The sequence below is a fragment of the Carcharhinus amblyrhynchos genome, chromosome 30 (assembly GCF_965287045.1).
Source record: "Carcharhinus amblyrhynchos chromosome 30, sCarAmb.v2.hapA, whole genome shotgun sequence".
NCBI lineage: Eukaryota > Metazoa > Chordata > Chondrichthyes > Carcharhiniformes > Carcharhinidae > Carcharhinus > Carcharhinus amblyrhynchos.
In genome coordinates this window covers 22,763,565-22,787,473 of record NC_137353.1, presented here as the reverse complement: position 1 = coordinate 22,787,473, position 23,909 = coordinate 22,763,565, and the positions used below count along the sequence as shown (strand labels likewise).

The window sequence follows — 23,909 nt, the reverse complement described above, 5'->3', positions numbered from 1 at the left end:
TACCACAAGATTCCTTTCCTTTTGCTTAAGTTGTTTTATCTGAAGCTCCCTTTCCTTTTCTTCGCCCCTGAAATTCTACTTTTCACTTTGTCAATTTTAATCTCTCTGCTGCCATGCTATCTGTTTCATCGCTGTCAGTTTCCACCTGCAGACAACTGGCCACCTTGCCTGGGAACAGGGAAGAATTCCGTTATCTCTTGGAGCATCACCCTGCAGCAATTCAGCTAGTGACTTTACATCCTCAGCCACCTTGCATATCCAGTTCTTTTAAAGTCCATTTTTTCCATACATAATTCTGTGTTTTTTCCTTCATCGTGGTACTGTAGAACAGGAGAGTACCATCTGATGTATGACAGATAGAGAATTGCTAACTATTACTCTGACTCCATGAGATTCTTGATCCCCTGTTCTAGTCTATGCATCTATAATTTTGTTACTTTGGCTTTTATAAATAGAGGTGTAGAGTACAAGACAAAAGCAGAAAGCTGCATAAAATATTGATTGAGTTGCATTTCTAGTATTGTGTGCAATTAAGAGTGCCAGATTATAAAACAGACAATAAAGCAATTGAAAGCAGATTAACCATGACATCACGGAACACGAGAAGAAACAACCTCCAATTTTAACCTAACTCATTTGGCAAGAACTGGGCATGTTCAAGATGGGAACCCGGTTTAGACTCTGTCTCTTTTTTGGCTCATTTGAAGGTACCAGCATTAAGCTGGGGACAGAATTTACCCACACAATTCTCCCTGAAATACAGGAGTGGAGAAAGATGAAAAGAAATTTAAGAGTTTTTTTTTAATTATGAAGGGCTTTAATGGCATGAATGGAAAAGACTATCATTCACCAGTTGATGAGAATAAACATACATTTGATTTGATTTATTATTGTCATATGTATTGGTATACAGTGAAAAGTATTGTTTCTTGCGTGCTACACAAAGTATATTGTTCATAGCATGCATAGGGGAGTAGCAAAAGACGGTGCAGAATATAGTGTTACAGTCATAGCTAGGGTGTAAAGAAAGATCAACTTAATATAAGGTAGCTCCATTAAAAAATCAGATGGCAACAGCGAAGAAGCTGTTCTTGAGTCATTGGCAGGTGGTGACTTCAGACTTTTGTATCTTTTTCCCAGTGGAAGAGTACGCCTGGGATATGTGGGGCCCTTGATTATGCTATCTGTTTCTACGAGGTAGCGGAAAGTGTAGACAGACTCAATGGATGGGAAGCTGGTTTGCATGATGGACTAGACTATGTTCACAACCTTTTGTAGTTTTTTGTGGTTTTGGTCAGAGCAGGAGCCATACCAAGCTCTGATACATCTGGAAAGGATGCTTTCTGTGGTGCATTTGTAGAAGTTGGTGAGAGTTGTAGCAGAGCTGCTGAATTTCCTTAGCCTCCTGAGAAAGTAAAGGCGTTGGTGGGCTTTCTTAACTAAAGGTTGCCAATCTGGACACCAAGAAACTTGAAGCTCTCGACCATTTCCACTTTATCTTCATTGATTTAGACAGAGGCATGTCCTCCACTATGGTTCCTGTAGTGAAGAGAGGAGTTAAGAGAAACTTCCTAACATAGATTTTTGTTAGAATATGGAATATTTTTCGCTTAAACAGTGATTGAGGAAGAGACATTTGTATCTTTTTGGATAAAATTGAGCAAATGCTTGAAGCAGACAAGGAAACCGGGATATGGGTAAAGAGTAGAGGAGTAGCACAATGAGCAAACTAGGCTTCATTTGAACTGTGAACAAGATGATTCAATGTTCATTACAATTAACAGTCCCAACTTTCATCAATCTCTCTCCTTTACCCAAGGACCCAGCTTGCCAAGATGGGGAGCCAGATTCATTGATCTCAGAGTCAAGCTTTGACGTTCAGCATCTAAAAACAGAGGAACTCCACAGAAGGTATATTAACCGATTGTGAATTTCAAGGACTTGTTCAGTACTTCTCCTCTTCCAAAAGAAACTTTGTTTTTTGCACCAGATCTGGACTAGATTTCTGAAACATCTTGTCCTCCAAACAACTTGCTTGTGCTGTAATTTGATCGTCCCTGCTGCAATGTACTCACAATTTGATCCAGTTATTATCAGGCAGGCAAAGCGGTTAGAGCCATGGTGGGCAACTTGCGGCTCATCTGGGTTCCGAGTGCGGCCCACCAGTCATTTTGTTGACCTTTGCCCAAGTGAAAGGTTGTCACATTCCCCTGATTTCCATCCACATAGCTTCTGCCTATTAGTGAATAAGCCTATTTCAACCTTGTGGTTCACTAAGATGAAGGAGAGCCTAGGTTGCCCATCATTAGGCAAGAGAGCTTCTATTGCTAATGCTTTTGGAAAATAACCTCTGGGCGATGAGCACTCAGTACTCACACTATCACATTTGGAGAACATGCAGCACCCTTTATCAAGATTAGAGAATGCACAACTCTCGCAGTACTAGGCTTAGAGCGCACACAGCTCACCCTCCTGAATTGAGAAAATGTTCAGCCTTCACACCAGGGAGTCCAGAGAGGGAAGAATGATGAGTAGAGGAATTTCAGCATGGACAACTTTAAAATTGAGATTTTGCTGGTCAGGTAGGTAATGTAGATCTGAAACACAGATAAACAAGCTGTCAAAGGAAATAATTACAGCCCCATCACTTGAAACCTTCAAGTGCCTTCTTCAGCTTATTTCCATTTAAGAGCTTTCATTCTCAGAACCACCACTTCAGCAGGTCATGTCTGGTTTACCTGGCACTACCCATATGAATGTTGGCAAAATCCAGATATTAATCTGTGATGTTGACACTGTTAAAGCAGAACTACAAGAAGCAGAATAGGACTTTCTGTCAATCAGAATAAGCTCAGGTTTATTGAGTATGGAAGATGGGAGGTTGAGGAGAGATTTGATTGGTGAATTTGGCCAAGAGCGCAGTGTAATGCAATGCTTGATGATAGGAACACTGAACATAATTTCTTTTTTCAAAAAAGAGAACTGCTCCAGTTTCTCTATAGTCTCTCCATGTATTTGAAGCCTTTCGTTCTTAGAATCATAGAACACTACAGTGCAGAAAGAGGCCCTTTGGCCCATCGAGTCTGCACCAAACACAATCCCACCCAGGCCCTACACCTATATCCCTACATATTATACCCACTAATCCCTCTAACCTACACATTCCTGGATTCTAAGGGGCAATTTTCTTAGCATGGCCAATCAACCTAATCTGCACATCTTTGGACTGTGGGAAGAAACCATAGCACCTGGAGGAAACCCACGCAGACATGAGAATGTGCAAACTCCACACAGACAGTGACCCGAGTTGAGAATCGAGCCCAGGACCTTGGAGCTGTGAAGCAGCTGTGTTAATCACTGTGCTATCGTGCCGCTCTTTCAAGTATCAAGTACACGGGGTGGCACGGTAGCACAGTGGTTAACACTACTGCATCGCAGCTTCAGGGACCCAGGTTCGAATCCCTGCTCGGGTCACTGTCTGCGTGGAGTTTGCACATTCTCCCTGTGTCTGCGTGGGTTTCCTCCGGGTGCTCCGGCTTCGTCCCGCAGTCCAAAAATGTGCAGGCTAGCTTGATTAGTCATTCTAAATTGCCCCTTAGTGTCCCGGGATGCATAGATTAGAGGGATTAGTGGGTGGATATGGGGATAAGGCCTGGGTGGGATTGTGGTTGGTGCAGACTCGACAGGTTGAATGGCCTCTTTCTGCACTGTAGGATTTTATGATTCCATTCAAGTACATTTTCTCCACTCTCTAAGGCATTGACATCTTTCCTAGAGTCCACAGTATATCATCTGGAGCCTAACCAGTTTGTAAAGATGTAGTATAACTTCCTGCTTTTATACTCTACACATAATATAAGCAAGGATCCTGTAAGGTAGCGTGGTGGGACAGGGTGCAGCATGGTGGCACAGTGGTTAGCACTGCTGCTTCACAGTTCCGGCCTCAGGTCACTGTGTGGAGTCTGCACATTCTCCCCATGTCTGTGTGGGTTTCCTCTGGATGTTGCGGCTTCCTCCCACAGTCCAAAGATGTGTGGGTTATGTTGATTTGCCATGCTAAATTGACCCTAGTGTCAGGATAAATATGTGGTATTAAAGGGTTGGACCTGGGTGGGATTGTGGTCAGTGTGGACTTGATGGGCTGAATGGCCTCCTTCTGCACAGTAGGGTTTCTATGATTCTATGAACCTCTATTTGTGCTCCTACCTTTAGTGACCTGTTTACTTACACCCATAGGTCTCTTTGCTTCTTTAAAATATATGGATTAGATTATGTTATCTCTCTTCATTCTTCCTATTTTCTCCCTCACCCTAGTTCCTGACCTTTTCCCCCTTTCCCCTGCTCCTGACATTCCTCTGCACACTTCAATTCCCAGACTTTCACCTCCCCCATCCCATTGAATTCCAAGCCTCCAATGGTCAATACCCTGCACCTGGAACCATCTGAATCTCCAATTTTAATGGCGACGGAAGTGCCATTTATTTCCATCATTTTTATTTTGCATTCCTAGCAATTGCATGTTTTCAATTCAATTCTTTAAGTGTGAAAGCTCATATAAATTGCTCCGTCAGCTGATTGAAGTGGAATGTGCCAAGCCAGTGATGTGTTCTGATTTTGTCACTAAGATATAAAGCGATCATTCAAGTCCTATTGGTGGTTCAGTGAAAAGCTGAGGCTAATCCCTACTGCCAAATGATTGTGCTATGGAAAACTGGGACTTTTTACACTTAAAAGGAAGAGCATGTACCCAAAGGGAGGAATTATCCCATCCCACTTGCTACGGGAAGTGGGCAGGGGGCCAGACCATGCAAAATCCATTGACTTTGGATGGGATTTTTCACTTTTGGGGCAAGCGCAGCCAGAAAATCCCGCCCATAAAGATAAATCTATGAAAGATATTAGATGGCATAGGTAAGGTTAATCAGTCATAAACTTAATGGCAGGTTGCTAAAATAAAGACGCATAGGCTAAACTGATGAAAGTATTCTGAGGCCAGATGTGAGGAAGATCAACAGTGATAAATGTGTGGATAGAATATAGAACTTCATCGAATCCCTAAAGTACAGAAGGAGGCCCTCGAGACCCTATTCCTGCGATGCCACATATTTATCCCACTAGGGTCAATTTAGCATGGCCAATCAATGTAACTTGCACATCTTTGGACTACGGGAGGAAACCGGAGCACACGGAAGAGATCCATGCAAATTCGGGGAGAATGTGCAAACTCCATATAGACAGTGTGATATAGGTGATAAAAAAATCACAACACTCAATGCATCTCAAAGCAATACATTTTATTAAGAAGCACTTTGTGAGGTTTCTGAGATGTGATAGGCTGCTATCTAAATTCCAGTCTTTCATAAATGTCACTATTGTATATCTTTTGGTGGCAAAGTTTTCTAACCTTTATCATAGAATACCTATAGTGGAGAATGAGGCCATTCGGTTCGTCACATTTGCTTCGACCCTCCAACACAGCATCCTACCCAGGCCCTATCTCTGTAACCCATGCACTTACTCTGCCAATCCTGCTAACCCCTACATCCTGGGACACTAAGGGACAACCTGCATAACTTTAGACTATAGGAGGAAACCAATGAAGACACAGGAGTGTGTACAAATTCCACACAGTCACCCAAGGCCATAAAAATCAACTCAGGTTCTCCACCTTGGTCACATTTCAGTGATCACTGCTGCAAAGTTCATCATCCAAAAAAAGTAAAACTTGGCTGTTCCCTGCAGTTGAACGCCTTGCCAATATTCTATGGGGTATTTAATGATGATGGTGGGGTTCTGTCCTGCTAACTGGCAAGCACCTTGTGCAGCTTCCTCTGGGGAAGGCCCATCAGTGTTTAGTGTCTCTCAAGTTCATAAGATATAGGTGCAGAATTAGGCCATTTGACCCTTCAAGTCCACTCCGCCATTCAGTCATGGCTGATATGTCCCTCATCCCCATTTTCCTGCCATCTCCTCATAACCTTTCAACCCATTACCAATTAAAAACCTGTCTAACTCTATCTTAAATTTGCTCAGTGTCCCAGCACCGCTGCACTTTGGGGTAGCGAATTCCACAGATTCACAGCCCTTTGGGAGAAGTAGTTTTCTCCTCAACTCTGTTTTAAATTTGCTACCCCTCATCCTAGAAAGCCCCACAAGAGGAAGCATCCGCTCCACGTCTGCTTTATCCATTCCTTTTTATCATCTCGTATACCTCAATTTGATCCCCCCTCATTCTTCTAAATTCCAGAGAATATAGGCCTAATCTGTTCAATCTCTCTTCATACGACAAACCCCTCATCACTAGAATCAATTTAGTATAGCTCCTCTGAGCTGCCTCCAATGCCACTGCATCTTTCCTCAAATAAGGGGACCAAAACTGTGTACAATACTCCAGATGCGGCCTCACCAATGCCTCGTTTAGTTGCAACAATATTTTCTTACCTTTTATATTCTATTCCTTTAGCTATAAATTCCAAAATTCCATTCACTTTCTTTATTATCTGCTCTACCTGTATGCTACTTTTCTGTGACTCATGAACAAGGACACCCAGATTCCTCTGCCCCGGAGCACTCCGAAGTCTCTCCCCATTTAGATAATAATTCGTCTTCCCATTATTTCAACCAAAATGCATAACCTCACGCTTATCAATGTTAAACTCCATCTGCCACATTTTGGCCAACTCTCCTAACCTATCTGTATCCATTTGTATGGCTCTTATTTGCTCATTGCAACTTACTGTCCCGTCTATTTTTGTGTCATCTGCAAATTTGGCTGTGGCATCTTCTATCCTTGTATCTAAGTCATTAATATAGATTATAAATAGATGGGGCCAAAGGACCGAATCTTGTGGCACCCCATTAGTTACTACTTGCCATCCTGAAAAAAAACTCATGCCAACTTTCTGTCCATCAGCCAGTCACCTATCCAAGCTAATAAATTACTTCTAATCCCATGTGATCTAACCCTGTGAATTAATCTTTTGTGCAGCACCATATCAAATGCGTTCCAGAACTCCAGATATACTATTATCCACTTTGCTTGTTACATGGTCGAAGAACTCAAGCAAATTAGTCAAACATGATTTGCCCTTCATAAAACCATGCTGACTCTAATGGATAATGTTTTGACTTTCCAAATGTCCAGATATTGCTTTCTTGATAATTGATTCTAACACTTTCCCAACAACAGATTTTAAACTAACTGGTCTGTAATTTCTCACATTTTGATCCTGTCCCTTTTTAAATAAGGGCGTTATTTTAGCATTTTTCCAATCCATTGGAACCTTTCCTGTATCTAGGGAATTTTGGAATATTATAACCAATGGATCCACTATCTCTGCCGCCATTTCTTTTAATATCCTAGGATGTAGGTCGTCAGGCCCTAGGGACTTTTCTGCCCTCAATCCCGATAGTTTGCTGAGTACTTTTTCCCTATCGATGTTGATTGTTCTAAGTTCTACCCTTTTTATTACCTCTGACTTGTCCGTTCCTATAGCAATGATACTGGTGTTCCTCCACCGTGAAAACGGAGGCAAAGTATTGATTTAGCATTTCTGCTATTTCAGTATTCCCCACAATTAACTCTCTGGTTTCATCTTCCAAGGACCAACATTCACCCTAGTGACTCTCTTCTCTTTTATATATCTACAAAATATCTTTCTCGATATTTTGCGCTAGTTTTCTTTCATAAAGTACGTTACCTCTTTTTACGACTTTTTAGTATCCCTTTGTTTATGTTTGAAAGTTTCCAGTATTTCAGCCTGCCATTGGCCTTTGCAATATTAGTAAACCTTAGTTTTTGTCTTTATATTATCCTTGACCTCCTTGTTTAGCCATGGATGTTTTTTATCCCCCTTACCGTCTTTCTTCCCCACTGGGATATATTTTAATTGTGAGGACTTGAGTATCTCCTTAAATTGCCCTTCCTCATTCGCTGTCGTATCTCTTAGCCTTCCTGCCCATTCTACTCGGGCCAAATTTGTCCTCATGCCTATGTAATTTCTTTTGTTTAATTCCAGAATGCTAGTGTGGGACTCCACTTTCTCATCCCCAAACAGAATTTTGAATTCAATCATACTATGGTTATTGCTCCCTAGAGGATCCTTAACTATAAAGTCATCAATTAATTCCCGCCTTATTACACAATATCAAATCCAAAGTAGTCTGCTCCCTGGTTGGTTCCACAACATACTGTTTCAAGAAATAACCTCAAATACAATCCCAAGTTGTCAGTGGCCAACCTCCCCTGGCATCAAGTACACAAGAAAATCCCTCCTAGCTCTAGAGTTGCCAGGCAATCTAATGTCAGCAAATGTCCATTGCAGGTAGTACCAGTTGGAGAGCGATGACAGCTGCCGGCAGTGCACGCAGGGAGAGACCTACAACTGCCAAAGGATATGGGCCACTGGTGAATGAGGGCACCGTGGGTGTTGCAGGATGCAGGTCGTGGCAGAGGGTGGAAGGGGGAATCCTAGGCAAGGGCAGTGGAAGGCTGTCAGCAGACGCCCATTCCAGGTGCCTAGGCCCCTTGATCATGCACTGTGAGTGTCTCTGACCCAAGGACCCTTTTTAGGGACCTGCAAGCAAACATGCCAAGGTTTGCTTTTCAAGCTTTCCACATAGCAACTGCCCCCATCTGTCATTGATTAAATGCCAGCAACAGTGTGTTGAGGCCTTTAGATCAGTATCATATTGCGCACTTCAGGGTCCCTGTCAGCAGCGGGTGGAAAGGCTGCTCATGAGCCTCACCCTCAGACTTAATCGGGCAGAGGCATGAAGGTGGCAGGGTCTCTACCTGGCACTCTCCCATCCCATTAAATGTCCCCCTCACCTCAAAACTCACTTTGGAAGGGCACTAAATTCCACCTCCACCCCTAAAATCATCCAAAAAGATAGGCCACCTGATAAGTTTGATTTCTGAATTGCATTGCTCCCAAAGCAAGAATGGACACCTTCAGGATGAATATTTGAAAATGCTAAGGCGTTGCCATCTGTTGTATTTTCAGGTGTCACCATGAAATTAATCGGCTAGACGCTAAGAATCATGAACTGCAGCGTAAACTGCACAAGGTCCAACAGGAACTCGAAGAGGTAGCGTTCAGGAATGAAACACTTGAGTCCGCAATGCAAGAATACCAGAGTCGTGTTAAAGATGGGAAGCAGAGTACTGACTGTGAGAAGGAAATACTGAAAACCAAGGTTAGTCTGGACAAGAAAGGCAGATATGACCATTGATCTCTCTTGATTGCATTGTAATAGTCTGAGTGAGACAGTGTTACTCCTGAGTGCATCTGTAACTCCCACTCTGCAGGCTGGCAACATTTTGCATCCTTTTTAAATTCACATCATTTTCTCGTACCAACTTTTTTTCTATCGTTAATTCATACTAGAATCTACCATTCTCTGATACCTTACCTAACCATTCCTCATGTGAAACTGGACTGTGGATGTTAGTCTAGCCTGTTCAACTATGGAGACCAGAACTAACCTTAACCTCACCCAATACCTAGGAGGCTTCTGAGGCAGGAAGTGAGATGGAAATAGGAAAGTGATTGTTTGGAAAGTAATCCCAGAGAGCAAAAATCTAACAGTAGAAACATTGCTCACCAAAGGTTGATTGTATGTTGGATGACTTGTCGGATGACAGAGTCAAGAGATGTAGACAGTACAGGAAGTAGAGGATGGATGCAGCATAAGTTGTGATGTAAGCTGAAATAGCTGGAGCAAGGCTGAGATGGATTTCAAAATGACAAGAAAGAAACCTGAAACTGATTCATTGGGGAACAGCAATACAGTGGATCACTGCATTGACTGCTGAGGTTACTTGTGCTATGTGCATTTTATTTTCTTACTGGAGAACCTTGTTTACAGCCCAGAAAGTGGCCATTTGGCACGTTGAGAGCCATTAGGCTTGTTGAAACACCAGGCACTCCCGAAAATCAGACAAACCGGAAATGGGGCTGGGAAACCTGGAGCTGGGATCCATCCACCATTTTTGAAGGGTTCCCAAGTCATCCTGACTTGGCAAAAGTCTTGACCATTGTTTGGTAGCCACGTACTAAGCATAGGCCATTGCAACAAGGAAAGTTGTGTGTTGGGATGGGCATTTATGGCAGATTTGCACCATGTTGCATCGTAGAACTCTGTTTTGACTTTAGGACATAATAGTGGGATAATTCTATGTAAGGTTTGGTGCATTGTAGCAAAGGTTACACATGAATTTAGGCACCATTGCAGATGTATTCTGTAAACACAGTAAAAAGTCTGACAACACCAGGTTTTAGTCCAACCTATTTATTTGATAATATACTCGCAAGCTTTCGGGTTAGCCCCTTCGTCAGGTGAATGGAGAGTTCTGGCCTCAGACACATCACGATGTATTCTGTGCCAGGGATGAGGCACATTACCAGGAAAGCTCTGTGTTGCTGTTGAGAGGATCATACTTGAATTGCATTATGTCTAAGGAAGCTCTTGTGCTGGAAATAGAATGGTTGGTGACATGTAATTTATTAACAAATCTTAGTTGTGTAAAAATACTTTGCCATGTTACCATGGTTCTCAGTTTTTTGTTGGAAAGAAAGTTAGTATTTTCTCAAATGCGCTATCTTTCTCAGGTTACCACTATGGAGACTGATTACGCAAAACTCAAGCGAAAGTACAAAGAACTTAAAGCCAAAAGTCAAGAGGTGATCAGTGCTGTGAGTAAGGATCAAGATATTCAGGAGGTGAGTGTAGAGACTTACTCTGATGAAAAAGTATTTGTCTAACAAGGAAATCAATACTTGATATATAATCAGTGGTGCATTAGGAACCATTGCTAGAGTGTTGTACTGTCAGTATGAAATATACAACAGACATATATTTGAGAGCCTCAATAGGTGGAAGTTAGAAGAATGTTTTGTTCTTCAGCCTTTCAACTCTATGCGATACATAAATAGCCAGAATAGAAAATGCAACTGATCCAATCTGAACTACCGGACCAGAAGGTGCAGCTTCAATTCCTGATATATATTGAGAAACATTAATGTCAGCCAGGCATCAGAAGAGACATTTTAATTGGCACTGATGCCCTAATCTGGGTTTAACTAGATGGGGAACAAGAATCTACCAAGGATTAAGATGCGATTGCTGGGCCGCAATTCTTTATCAATGGGAGGCATGGTGTCACTGTGGTTAGCACGGCTGCCTCATGGTGCCAGGGATCCGGGTTCAATTCCAGCCTTGGGTCACTGTATGTGTGGAGTTTGCAAATTCTCTCCATGTCTGTGTGGGTTTCTTCTGGGTGCTCCGGTTTCCCCTCTCAATCCAAAGATGTGCGGGTTAGGTTGATTGGCCATGCCCAATTGACCCAAGTGTCAGTAGGATTAGCAGGGTAAATGTGTGGGGTTACAGGAATACGGCTTGGATGGGATTGTGGCCAGTGCAGACTTGATAGGCTGAATGGTCTCCTTCTGCACTAGCGATTCTACGAATTTGTCTCAGCCATGATGTTTTCAGCTGCCTGAGCTCACACATAAAATCGGTATATTAATGAAACTTAACTCAACAGGAGAAAACATTTTTGGGAGAATGGTGACAGTTAAACCAAGTTTGGATTGAAAGGTTTGTTCCTTGCGTTTATTCTAACATTGATATTGGTCTCTGCTTTACTCTCAACAGCAGTTAAAAAGGAGTCAAACGACATTGGAGAACATACAGCTAAAGCTTGAAGAAGAAGTCAGAAATCGGGAATACCTTGAAACAGCACTGGCTAGTGCCCAGCAGTTAAAAGTACGAGCAGAGGAGGTAGGACTGTATGGAAATTGCTCCATTTTGATTCATGGGCACTGGCACCAGTGTTGAGCTGTGTCATTGGGATGGCTTCAGCTGAACCGCACTGGGACTAGTGTCCTGGCAAATCGTACAACTAGGTCTGTAAAGGGGGCTTTAAATTAAATAGTGGGGATGAGGTAGGATCTGAAAAATGGGAGAGAAAGGAAATGTCAGTCGTACTGGGAAATGATAGAGGTAAAGATAAACAGACTGTGACAGGAAGGGGCAAAGTGTAGAGATGTAAGTGTGTACCAACAAATGCATCCTTTAAAACAATATATATATATTCATTAAGGGGATATGGGCATTGCTGGCTGGGCAAGCATTTATTGTCCATCCCTAATTGCCCTTTTTTATATGATCAATTCATTCACCTTGTTACAAATGCGGTGGCCATTTGGATAAAGAGCCTTTAATTGTGTCTTATTACCTGTTTTGCATCCGTGCAGATGGCGACTTTACCAAGGCTCAGGAACGGCCGCGATCCAATTTGTGCCCAAAACGGGCGCAACAGCAATTTAAATGTATTTGCATGTATTTCAATTGAATTAATGAACTGCTCGCCCGACTTTATCAGCATTTTCCCCTTTACCATCACATTTGCCAATCCGGAATTGGCCTGAAATGGACATATTAAATAAAAGTCTGATTTGGGCGCTTCGTCAGAGAGGGTTGGCGCTGAAGTAAGTGCATGGCGTCCAGCGATCTCTGCTACTTACAGGTGCCCTGTTGTTACAGCCATTTTTTGTCTCGGGTCGGCGGCGGCTCTATGAATGTGGTGGGGTGGTGGGGGCTGTTGCTCTGCAGGGTCTCCAATGTTTGTCTTGCAGCACGGGCCAGGGTCTCAGTGCTGACCTTGGGTCTTGCAGTGCTGCTGGATCCTAGCACACTCAGCACACTTCAGGCTGAAGGATGTGCACAAAGCCCTTGCAGCTAGCACTGCTGCAGCCTCTCACTTTTACCAGGAGTTGTGATTTTGGGGAGCATGGAGGGCTGTGGTTGTGGGGAGCATGTGGCTGGAGGGATTGGGGGGCATGGGGGGGATGTGATTGTGGGGAACACGTGGCTGGAGGGATTGGGGGGCATGGGGGGGGATGTGATTGTGGGGAACATGTGGCTGGAGGGATTGGGGGGCATGGGGGGGAATGTGATTGTGGGGAACATGTGGCTGGAGGGATTGGGGGGCATGGGGGGAATGTGATTGTGGGGAACGTGGCTGGAGGGATTGGGGGGCATGGGGGGATTGTGATTGTGGGGAGCATGTGGCTGGCAAGATTGGGGTCATGGGGGAGGCTGTGATTATGGGGAGCATGTGGCGGGGGGGGGATTGAGGAGCACGAGGGGGCTGCGATTGTGGGGAGCATGTAGGGACGGGATTGGGGGGCATGGGGAGGTCTGATTGTGGGGAGTTTGTGGCTGGGGGTATGGGGGGGTTGTGATTTAATGGAACATGTGGCTGGAGGGATTGGGGGGCCATGGGGGAGTTGTAATTGTGGGGAGCATGTAGCTGGGGGAATTGGGGGGCCATGGAAGGGCTGTGATTTAATGGAATATATGGCTGGGGGGCATGGGGGCCTGTGATTGTTGATGTGCTAGGGGCAAGCAGCATTGCATGACTTCCACATTTGTTCATCTCCACCCTCCCCTCCATCCTTTCAGAGTGACGAGATGGCTTTTGCAATGCAACCAATCGATCTTGCTATTCTTCTGGTTGCTGCTGGAGCTGAGGAGGAGGAGTAGGAGGAAGAATTGCACATATAGGAAACCTGGGCCTTACTATTTGCAGGACTGGAGGAGATGACCACCACAGGCAGGAGGTGGCCGCTATTCACCCAGAGTGGGGGCGTAGGAGAAGGAGGGAACAGAGACCCCGGCAGTTCTGTGCACGAGTGTCCTTCGAGGAGATGTTGGACACCATGTGCTGCTGATGTCTCCGACTCCGAAAGGATACCGTGCGACACCTGTGCAACTTGTTGCAGGACTTGGATTGACAGCGACTCTGAACTTCTATGTGACTGGCGCCTTCCGGAGCCCGAGTGGTGATGTCTGTGGCATCTCTCAGTCTTCAGTGTATACCTGCGTCAAGCAGGTCACTGAAACCCTGTATGCCCGGGCTGGACACTACATCAAATCTAACCTGGACCAGGCCCATCAGGAAGCCTGGGCTGCAGAGTCTGCTGCAGTTACAGGGATGCCAAATGTGCGGTGAGCGGTCAACTGCACCATGTTGTCCTCAGGGCCCCCCAACAGAATCCATGCTGATTTGTTAATAGGAAAGGGGTTTCACTTCCTGAACATACAAATCATGTGCGGCAACAATATGACCATCGTGCACATCTGCACTGACATCTAGGCAGCATGCATGACAGCCCGGACATCCCAGAAGCATTTGAGGAGGAGTCCAAGCTGCGGGAGATGACTCCTAGGTAGTCTGGGTTACGTTCTTCATACATGGCTGTCAACGCCTGTGCAGAGGCCTGTGACTCAGGCGGAGACCCGCTTTAATGAGGCCCACTTAGCCATTGCACAACAGTAGAAAGGTGCATTGGGCTCTTCGAGATGCGATTCCGATGCCTGGACTGCCTTCCATTTATCCCGCACATTGTCACACTAGAGCAATGGGCCTGGGAATATTCTGTGTTAGTGACTTTTTTGGCTGGCAGGAGGGTGATAATGACTCGCAAAGTACCATTCTTCTGATGTCCTAGTGCAATCTAGTCTGACTCCTGCCTGAGCTCCACATGCATGCTGGCACCTGGGCCCATGTCTGTCTAGTGGATAAGGGATCCGAAACCCCCATAGAGAGCCCTGGGACGGGAGGTAATCGCTCGCGGGGTATGAGAGATCAATGGCTTCCTTTTCTCAGTGACACTGCATTGAGGGGCCACCCCAGCTGATATTATCGTCAATGGGGCAGGAATCATATTCGAGACAACTTGTTCACAGGTAGTTGTTGAGAAAAAACATTTTATTTACAATAAAGGTGTTCAGATAAGCTGTTGTATCATAAAAACTTGTGAAAAGAAAATATTAAGTGCTTACATTTCTTTCTAACTAGTCCAACCATTCACCCATGCCACCTCAGTGCAACTACAACTTTCTAACCTTACGTGGCAGAGCACTGTATCTCAGTGATCCCCCAGAACCTATATCAGAGGTGGAGGGGGCCACTGCCTAGCTCGACCTGTGGCCTATGATGCGCGTCCTCTGGAGGCCTGGACCTTGAGGGTCATGGCCTGCTTCCAAGTGTCTGGGATGTTTCCATGACACCCTCTTAATCCCGCTGCCCCTGAGATACTCCAGTGTCAGGAAGCGGGGAGCCAGAAGGTGTAGCCACAACTGCAGTCTCCTGGCTGGAAGGCCCTGGCATGGGCTTGAGCCCTTTCTCCTCCCTTGGGGTCCCTTTTGGTCCCTGGGTCACTCCATGGGACACTGATGCTTCTGCAGTGAGGTCCAGGAGCTCCGGTGTTACCTGGCACTACCAGCTCTGGAGGACCACTTGCATCCTGCCCATGGTGGTCGACCCCTCTGCGATCGCCACTTGAGTCATGGGCCATCTCTCAATGACCGCAGCGTGCCCTCTGGGACTGGCCCACACTCTGCAAGTGCTCAGCTGTGGCCCTCTGAGACTGGTTGCTGCCATTGCCCGCTGTTACTCAGTGCTATCCAGCTGGGTCTCCTACAAGCTCTCAAGCCTCCCAGCCATGGGCCACAGAATCTCAAGAAGCCTGCTCAATCCCTCCGCTGTGACCTGCCACCCATGGTGAGGATCTCCTGCCCCAGGCTTTCCATTGCAGACGCCACTCTTGCAGTGTTGACCTAGAAAGCATGCAAGACATGCAATAGCTGGTCCCCCTGAATACTTTGGGACTAAGCTTCCCAGCAGTCTCGCAGTTGGTCCAGTGTGGCTGTCAGCCCCTCCTGTATTCCCTGGCTCTGTTGCTGCATCTCCAGCAGCTGAGGCAGAAGTGACCTCAGAGGACCAGCATGTAGCCTGGAACCAGCTGACTCCCCACCTCCGACAGGCCCCCCCGCATGCCAGAGGCCTTGGACATTCCCTCCACCACCCAATGTACATCAGCAGATGTGTTGTGCTCACCAGATATTGGACCCACTGACGTGTCAGTTTCTGCAATGGTGTTTGTGAGGTACAAGCTGACAGATAAACGGTGCCACCCTTGGAGGTCCCTTCACCCATATCCTCCGAGGACTCTTCTGAGCTATCATTCTCAGGATGGGTGGGAGCTGTAGCCGGCGCCTGCGGCCCAGAAGGCCCCAGGGTGTCAGAATCTATCCCTGCAACACAGGACACAAGGTTAAGTGCAAAGGAGGGAGAGGAATCCGGGATGCCAAACACATGAATCACATGTTTCCATTGAACATAGTACAAAGAACCCAGAAAATTACATCACAGGAATAGGCCCTTCAACCCTCCATCTCTGTAGTGACCAGGCTGCCCATCTGATTTGTTTGGCCCTACACTTCCGGGGGCCAAATGTCTCTATTCCCAACACATTCAGTTGACTGTAGAGATGTCCCTTAAATGTCCCTATCGTTTCTGCATCCACGACCTCCCCCGGCAGTGAGTTCCAGGTACCCACTACTCTCTCTATGCGAATAAACATGCCTCATACATCTCCTTTATACCTTGCCTCTTGCATCTGAAAGTTGTGCCCCCAAGAAGTTGCTTCAAAGTGAGTATAGGAATGACAGGTGCACATGTCTGGACGGCAGACCTACTATGCTGTCACTGACAGCCCGTGTCTCCCCTTCTCTGGAGAACTCCAGTGGGCGCTCCTCAAAGTGAGTGAGAACCCAGAGGTCTGGCTCACCATCCCCTGTTTTCACCCTGTCATGGGTGTTGTGCTCGGTCTTCTTCTGTGGAGACAGAAGGAGCCATGAAATAAATGGTGGCATGACTCATGCAGAGAATCAGGTGGTGACCTTTAGAGGGTAAACACAGTGGAGCTCGTTGGGGGGAATGGAGTCCAAAGGTGATAGGGGCCTTGTGCAGGAGGGTCTGGGGTGGGGGTGAGGGGGGTCACTCTGCCTGATACCTGTAGGAGGGAGGGTGGATCTCTTTGCCTGAGAGGAGGAAAGGGGGTTTCCGCTGCCACTTTGCCTGAGATCGGTGGAAGAGAAAGGGGGAGGGGGTCGCGATTGTTCTAGGAGGTGGAGGGTGGGGGGAATAGTGGGTCTGTAATGTTGTGGGGGTGGGGGGCAATTCTACGGGGGCTTGGAGGAGGCATTTTCTGGCCCAGGAGCGATGTGACAGGCGCGCGATTTTCAGTTTTTTTTCTAACTGCGCGTGTGCAGTTCAAAGCTCTGAGCATTTTGGGTACACTAAGCCCTGCCCGCAGCGCACTTCAGACCCGCAATTTTTTTTCCCAGGCTGAGTGCGTATGGGGCAACCTGAGAGCAGGTTTCCAAGTTGGATCTGAATTGCGCCCAGATTCAGCACTGAGAATGAAAATGGTAAAATTAGGCCCTATGAGTCAGGATAAATGTGTTGCCTGTAACTAGTGGAGTGCTAAAGGGATCCGTACTGGGGTCCTAACTATTTGTGTTCTATATTAATGACTTGGATGAAGAGACCAATTTGTATGGTAGCCAAATTTGCTGAAGAAAAATAGGAAAGCAAGTTGTGAGGAGTATATCTGCAAGAGAATATAGGCTATAGATAGGTTAAGTGATTTGGTAGATGGAGTATAAGGTGAGCATATATGAGGTTGCCCACTTTGGCAGGAAAAATAGGAAAGTAGGAATTATTTAAGTGGAGTGAGACTGCACAATGTTGCAGTACAGTGGGATCTGGATGCCTTTGAACATGAATTGCAAAGTTAGCATGCAAGTACAGCAAGTAATTGGAAAGGAAAATGGAATGTTAACCTTTATTGCAAGTGGCATGGAGTATAAAAGTAGGGAAGTCTTTCTGCAACTATATAGGGCATATCTAGGGTACTGTGTGCAATTTTGTGCCCTCCTTATTTAAGGAGGGATGCATTTACATTGGAGGCAGTTTAGAGAAGATTCCTGGGATGAAAGGTTGTCTTATGAGAAAAATTTGAGCAGGTTGGGCCTATTATACTCAATGGAGTTTAGAATAATGAGAGGTGACCATATTGAGACATTCAGAATTCTTGAGGGGACTTCACAGGGGGATGCTGGGAGGATGTTTCCCCTCATGGGGGAACCTAGAACTAGGGGCACAGTTTGAAAATAAGGGGTCTCCAGTTTAAGACAGAAGTGAGGGGACTTTCATCTCTTGCATGTCATTAGTGCTTGAAGTTCTCTCCCCAGGGAGGCTGGGTCATTAAATATATTCATGGCTGAGTCGGACAAATGCTTGATTGACAAGGAAATTGAGGATAATGGAAGGCAGATAGGAAAATTGAGTTAAGGCAGTGAGCAGCTATGATCTTGTTGACTGGCTAAGTAAACTCGAGGGGCTGAATTCCTTTTTTTTATGTTCTAGTAGACATTGTAGCTGGGAGTTCCACCAGCAGGAGGGGAAGATCTGTTGCTGAACCATTTTTTTTCTGGTGATGTGAAGCAGTTCAGAAAACATGTAAAATAATGATAAAGATAGCCTTAAAGAGAAAATGGAATGTTTTTAAATTTTGCTTTCAATTCTATGGTACAATCTACTGTAAGAGAATTGTTTGATAGAGCAGACGCAGCACGGTTTCGTTAAGGGGAAGTCGTGTCTGACGAATTTATTGGAGTTCTATGAGGATGTGTCTAGGGCAGTGGATAGAGGAGAGCCGGTAGATGTGGTGTTTCTTGATTTTCAGAAGGCATTTGATAAGGTGCCACACAAGAGGTTATTACAGAAGGTTAGGGGGCATGGAGTTGGGGGTAGGGTGTTAGCGTGGATAGGGGATTGGCTGTCAAATAGGAGGCAGAGAATGGGGGTCAATGGGTGCTATTCAGATTGGCGGTTGGTGACTAGTGGAGTGCCCCAGGGATCGGTGCTGGGGCCTCAGCTATTTACCATTTATATAGATGATCTGGAGGAGGGAACCGAGTGTATGGTGTCGAAATTTGCTGATGACACCAAGATTGGTGGAACGGCAAATTGTGCGGAGGGTGTGGAAAGTTTGCAGAAGGATCTAGATAGGCTGGGCGAATGGGCCAGGAACTGGCAAATGGAATTTAATGTTGGCAAGTGTGAAGTTGTCCACTTTGGTAGGAATAATGGTAGGAAGGACTATTACTTATGTGGCGAAAAACTGCAGCATGCAACAGTGTAGAGGGACCTTGGGGTCCTTGTGCATGAGTCGCAAAAACCCAGCCTGCAGGTGCAGCAGGTGGTCAAGAAGGCGAATGGGATGCTGGCCTTCATAGCGAGGGGGATTGAATATAAAAGTAGGGAGGCCTTGCTGCAACTGTACAGGGCACTGGTGAGGCCGCAGCTGGAGTACTGTGTGCAGTTTTGGTCGCCACACTTACGCAAGGATATTTTGGCCTTGGAGGGAGTGCAGAGGAGGTTTACTAGGCTGATACCAGAGTTGAGGGGGTTGAACTATGAGGAGAGGCTGAATAAACTAGGCTTGTACTCGTTAGAGTTTAGAAGAATGAGGGGAGATCTCATTGTGACATATAAGATGATGAATGGGATGGATAGGATAGAGGTGGAGAGGCTCTTCCCGCTCAGGAAGGACAGTAGGACTAGAGGGCACAGCCTCAAGATAAGGGGGGGGCAGTTTAGAACAGAGTTGAGGAGGAACTTCTTCACTCAAAGGGTGGTGAATCTCTGGAATTCTCTGCCCGTTGAAGTGGTGGAGGCTGCCTCACTAAATATATTTAAGATGCGGGTAGATAGGTTTTTGATGGGCAGGGGGATTAAGGGTTATGGGGAGAAGGTGGGAATGTGGAACTGAGCCACGACAGATCAGCCATGATCTTATTGAATGGCGGGGCAGGCTCGAAGGGCTAGATGGCCTACTCCTGCTCCTATTTCTTATGTTCTTATTATGTAAGACATTGCAGGCGCACTGAGCAGAATTTTAATGCCCCCACCCACAGAGTTTGGAGGCAGGGGGGGCACTTAATTGAGCTACTTACGGTCCTCATCCTGCCACTTATGGTATTCAACTAGCGAGTGTGGGTTAGTCACATTAGAAGCCAGGAAACTTGTGGTCTCCCAGGAGGAATCCTTCATTCAAAGGCACTCAAGTGCCTGATTATGGGAACCAGCATTGGAAGAGGAGGGGTGGGGGAGGCTGCATGGTTGAGGGGGAAAATGATACTGCTGAGAACCACCTCCTATTCTTTCTTCAGGCCTTCCTCCCTTTTCCCTGTTCCTTCATCCACTTATGGCTTGGATTGCTCAGTGATCCTGGGCCTCTGGTAATTGCATACCAGCAACTGCCACTGCACCTGTTCACACTGACAGGTTATGAAGAGCTATCAGATCCTCATTGGCTGGTTGTTCTGAGAGCTGGAGTTCCAGTGCCACAGAACCCAAATTCCAGGCCAGTCATTTACCTTAATTCAAAATTTTACAATATGCATTGATATAGAAAGACAGTCCAACTTTTTTGCAGTGCATAAAGATCATAAAGGAGCATTTAGAGGAAAGGGAGAAAAATGGATGGAATTAGAGGATTGGGATTGAAAGAACAGGTGAAGAGAGTCATTTTTTCAAGCTTTTGAAAAGAGGGAATTCTAGAGGGTTGGGATGTAGAGACTAGAAGAACAGTTGCTAATATTGGAGTGAGGTGGATGGGAAAGGGGAGTGCAGCAATATTGAGTATCAGTGGAGCAGTGAAAAGGGCCAAAGGAGATCAGTGAAATGCAGTGCACAATAATTGAGATGTTTGTGGATCTTGCATGAAAACTGTAGCTGGACAAGCTTGGGCCTACAACACCACCTCAGTCATTACAGTGAAGGGAGACCACGGGCCCAAATTCCAGTTCATTTAATCGTTCACAAAGCACTGTCGCCTTTTCTACAGTTCTGTTTTCCGAGAAAGAAAGTGACAGAATTTTCCAATATAGTTTGTAACGTCTGTCTTATTTATCTCAACATTGATCTACTTGAAGAAAAGCAAAATGAAGAAAGTCAGCCTTTTTTTTTTGCAGTAAATGTTGATGTGTGAAAAATTGTGTTTTTTTTAAATAAACTGTATTCGTGTGACTGAATCCTATTAACTGAAAAGGGCTGAGCTAGCTGATGTCACCCAAGCTAATGACTGGAGTTTTCAAATAGGCACTGCCCCCCCCCCCCCCCCCCCCCTCCCCACCCCACCCCACCCCACCCCACCAAGCCAGGGTAGAGGGGGGAAATTGGCCAGACTCCTGCAGGCCAATGGTTGCTATTGGAATGTGCACAGCTGTGAGGCAAGAGCAGCATTAGCTGTGGATTTGAGCATTCAAATCCTGTCAACCCTTCTCTTCTGGATTTGCAAATGGAACTGTACCTCGCTAGCATTCGGATATCTTCTGGAGATGGGAGAGGATGAGACTGATGGGAATAAAAAAGGCACTATATTAATGCGAAGTTTAATGTTGTTCACAGGAGCTGGAGGCATTCAGAACTCAAGTACATTATCTGAACAGGGAGTTGAAGGAATATCATACATCAACAGAGCAGAAGCAAGCATTATGTAGTACCCTTGAAAGGGTGCAATTGGAGAAAGCTGCTCTAGAACAGAAGGTAAGCCAATATTACAGAGTATCAGCTAATACAGTACCTAATATCATTGCAGTGGGCAGTTATAGCAATGTACCTAAATACCAATATCAATTGCCAGATCCAAATCAGATATAATCTTAAAGTGTATGCAAAGTTCACTCTCTCTAACACTTGATACGCTGAACTATGAAGTATGTTTTGCAAGTTTGTTTTCCCAGTAGGGAAACTTGTATGGGCAAAATTTAAAAAAAATAGAAATGGGAATTGTATCTGAGTTTTCTGGTAGTAGCTGTGAAGTGACAGAATGTACTAATACAGAAACTAGACAAATGTTTAATAAAGGCAGGGTGGCATTATTGGGGGATTTTAACATCCAAATATATTGAGATAGCTAAAGAAGTACTTCAGAAAGGTAGTGCATTTCTTCAAATTGTTTCCAGCAACAATATGGACCCAGTAAGGAGCAAGCCAAATTAAATGTAATAATGAGTTTGTTATATTGGAAAAGGGTGGTTAAGAACAATGTCAATCAGTTAAAGTTGATGATGGTGAGAATAAGTGAATCCATTGTGACTCCAGATCTATAGCAATGTGGATGACTCCTAAATGCCTTCTGAAATGGCCCAGCAAGCCGCTCAGTTGTTGTATCAAACTGCTACAAAGCTAATAAAAAGGAATGAAACTGGATGCACCACCCAACCAAGGCACCAGAAATCACAGTGGCAAACTCAACCCTGTCAACCCTGCAAAGTCCTCCTGAGTAATGTCTAGTGGCTGGTGCCAAAATCTGGAAAACTGTTTCACAGACTAATGAAAGAACAGCCCAACTTAGTTATACTCACAGAGTCATATCTTGCAGATAGTGTCCCAGACACCACCATCCTGGGGTGTGTTCTGTCCCCCTGAAGACAGACTCAGCAGAGTTTATAGCACGGTGTACACAGTATGGAGGGAGTTGCCCTGGGAATCCTCAGCATCGACTTGACCCTGTGAAGTCTCGTGGCATCAGGTCAGACATGGGCACGGAAACGTCATGCTGATTATCACATACCATTCCCCCCTTCAGCTCATGAATTCGTACTCTTCCATATTGAACACCACTTGGGAAGAAGCATTGAGGGCGGCAAGGAAGAAGAATATAAGCTGTGCCGGGACTTCATTGTCCATCAGAGTGGCTCGTTAGCACCACCACAGACCAAGCAGGTCGAGTCCTAAAGGACATCGCTGCTAGATTGGTTCCATAGCAAGAGGGAAAATCATATTCTACCTCATCATCACCAACCTGCCTGCCACATATGCATCTGTCTATGACACTATTGGTAGAAGTGACCAATGCACAATTCTTGCTGAGATGAAGTCCTGCCTTTCCATTTAGAAAACCTTTCATCATGTTGTGTGGCATTACCACTGTGCGAAACGGAATAGACTTCAAACAGATATAGCAACTCAAGACTGGGCATCCATGAGGTGCTATGGGCAGCCATCAGCAAAATCAGTCATAATCTGCAACCTCCTGGCTCTGCGTATTTCTCACTCTGCTTGCTAACAGTGTATGACCATCTGAACTTTGAGTACATTTGTATCTGGTCAGAAATGTGAATGAAAATGTCAGATAGAGCATGATAAAAGGCAAAAAGACTTGTTCTCCCCCTACCATTAACAACATATATATCCATATGTTTAACTGGAACTGCTGCAATGATAAAAATAAAATGTCTCTTGTCATTTTGTACTGTCTTACTTGAAAGGAACAGACTGGCTTGTTTGTCTGTCTATTGACTTCATTCAGAGGAAAGTAAAACACTAGTAGTGGAGACACTAGATTTTATATCTAGATTCTATATCTCATTCCTATACTTCGTCTTGTCATTGTTTGAGATCTGACCCATGATGGTGGTGTTGTCAGCAAACTTGAAAATTGAATTGGAGGGAAGTTTGGCCACACAGTTTTAGGTGTATAAGGAGTTTGGTAGGGCTGTTATGGATACAAACAACAGTACAGCACAGCAACAGGCCCTTTAGCCCATCAGATCAGTGCTGACACAGATGCCTCTCTAATAATTTCTTGCCTCCAAGTTGTCCATTTCCCTCATTCCCTGCCTATTCATGTATCTATCTAGATGCCTCTTGAACGTTGTTTAGAATCTGCTTCTACCACCGCCTCCGGCCGCGCATTCTAGACATTCACCACCCTCTGTGTGAAAAACTGCGATCAAACATTCTCTTATAGTTCTCAGTCAATTAGTGAGACAGCAGAAATGTATCAGCCGACTCTTCCCAGCTCCTTTCCTGCTACTGTCAGACTTCTGAATGGACCTACTTGCATTAAGTTGATCTTTCTCTACATCCTAGTTATGACTATAATACTACATTCTGCACTCTCTTGTTTCCTTCTGTATGAACGGTATGCTTTGTCTTTATAGCGCACAAGAAAAAATATTTTCACATGTATACTAAT

At 45.1% G+C, this 23,909-nt stretch overlaps 1 protein-coding gene across 2 annotated transcripts in view; it reads left to right on the top strand.

The window, feature by feature from the left end:
- ccdc30 (coiled-coil domain containing 30) overlaps positions 1-23,909 on the top strand; it is a 138,070-nt gene that overhangs the window by 73,522 nt on the left and 40,639 nt on the right. For both annotated transcript variants that reach the window (XM_080215260.1, XM_080215259.1), the window contains 5 exons: positions 1,820-1,911; positions 9,006-9,198; positions 10,614-10,724; positions 11,659-11,784; positions 21,335-21,472. In XM_080215260.1, the coding sequence (XP_080071386.1) occupies positions 1,820-1,911; positions 9,006-9,198; positions 10,614-10,724; positions 11,659-11,784; positions 21,335-21,472 (660 nt within the window). The remainder of the gene's footprint in view (positions 1-1,819; positions 1,912-9,005; positions 9,199-10,613; positions 10,725-11,658; positions 11,785-21,334; positions 21,473-23,909) is intronic.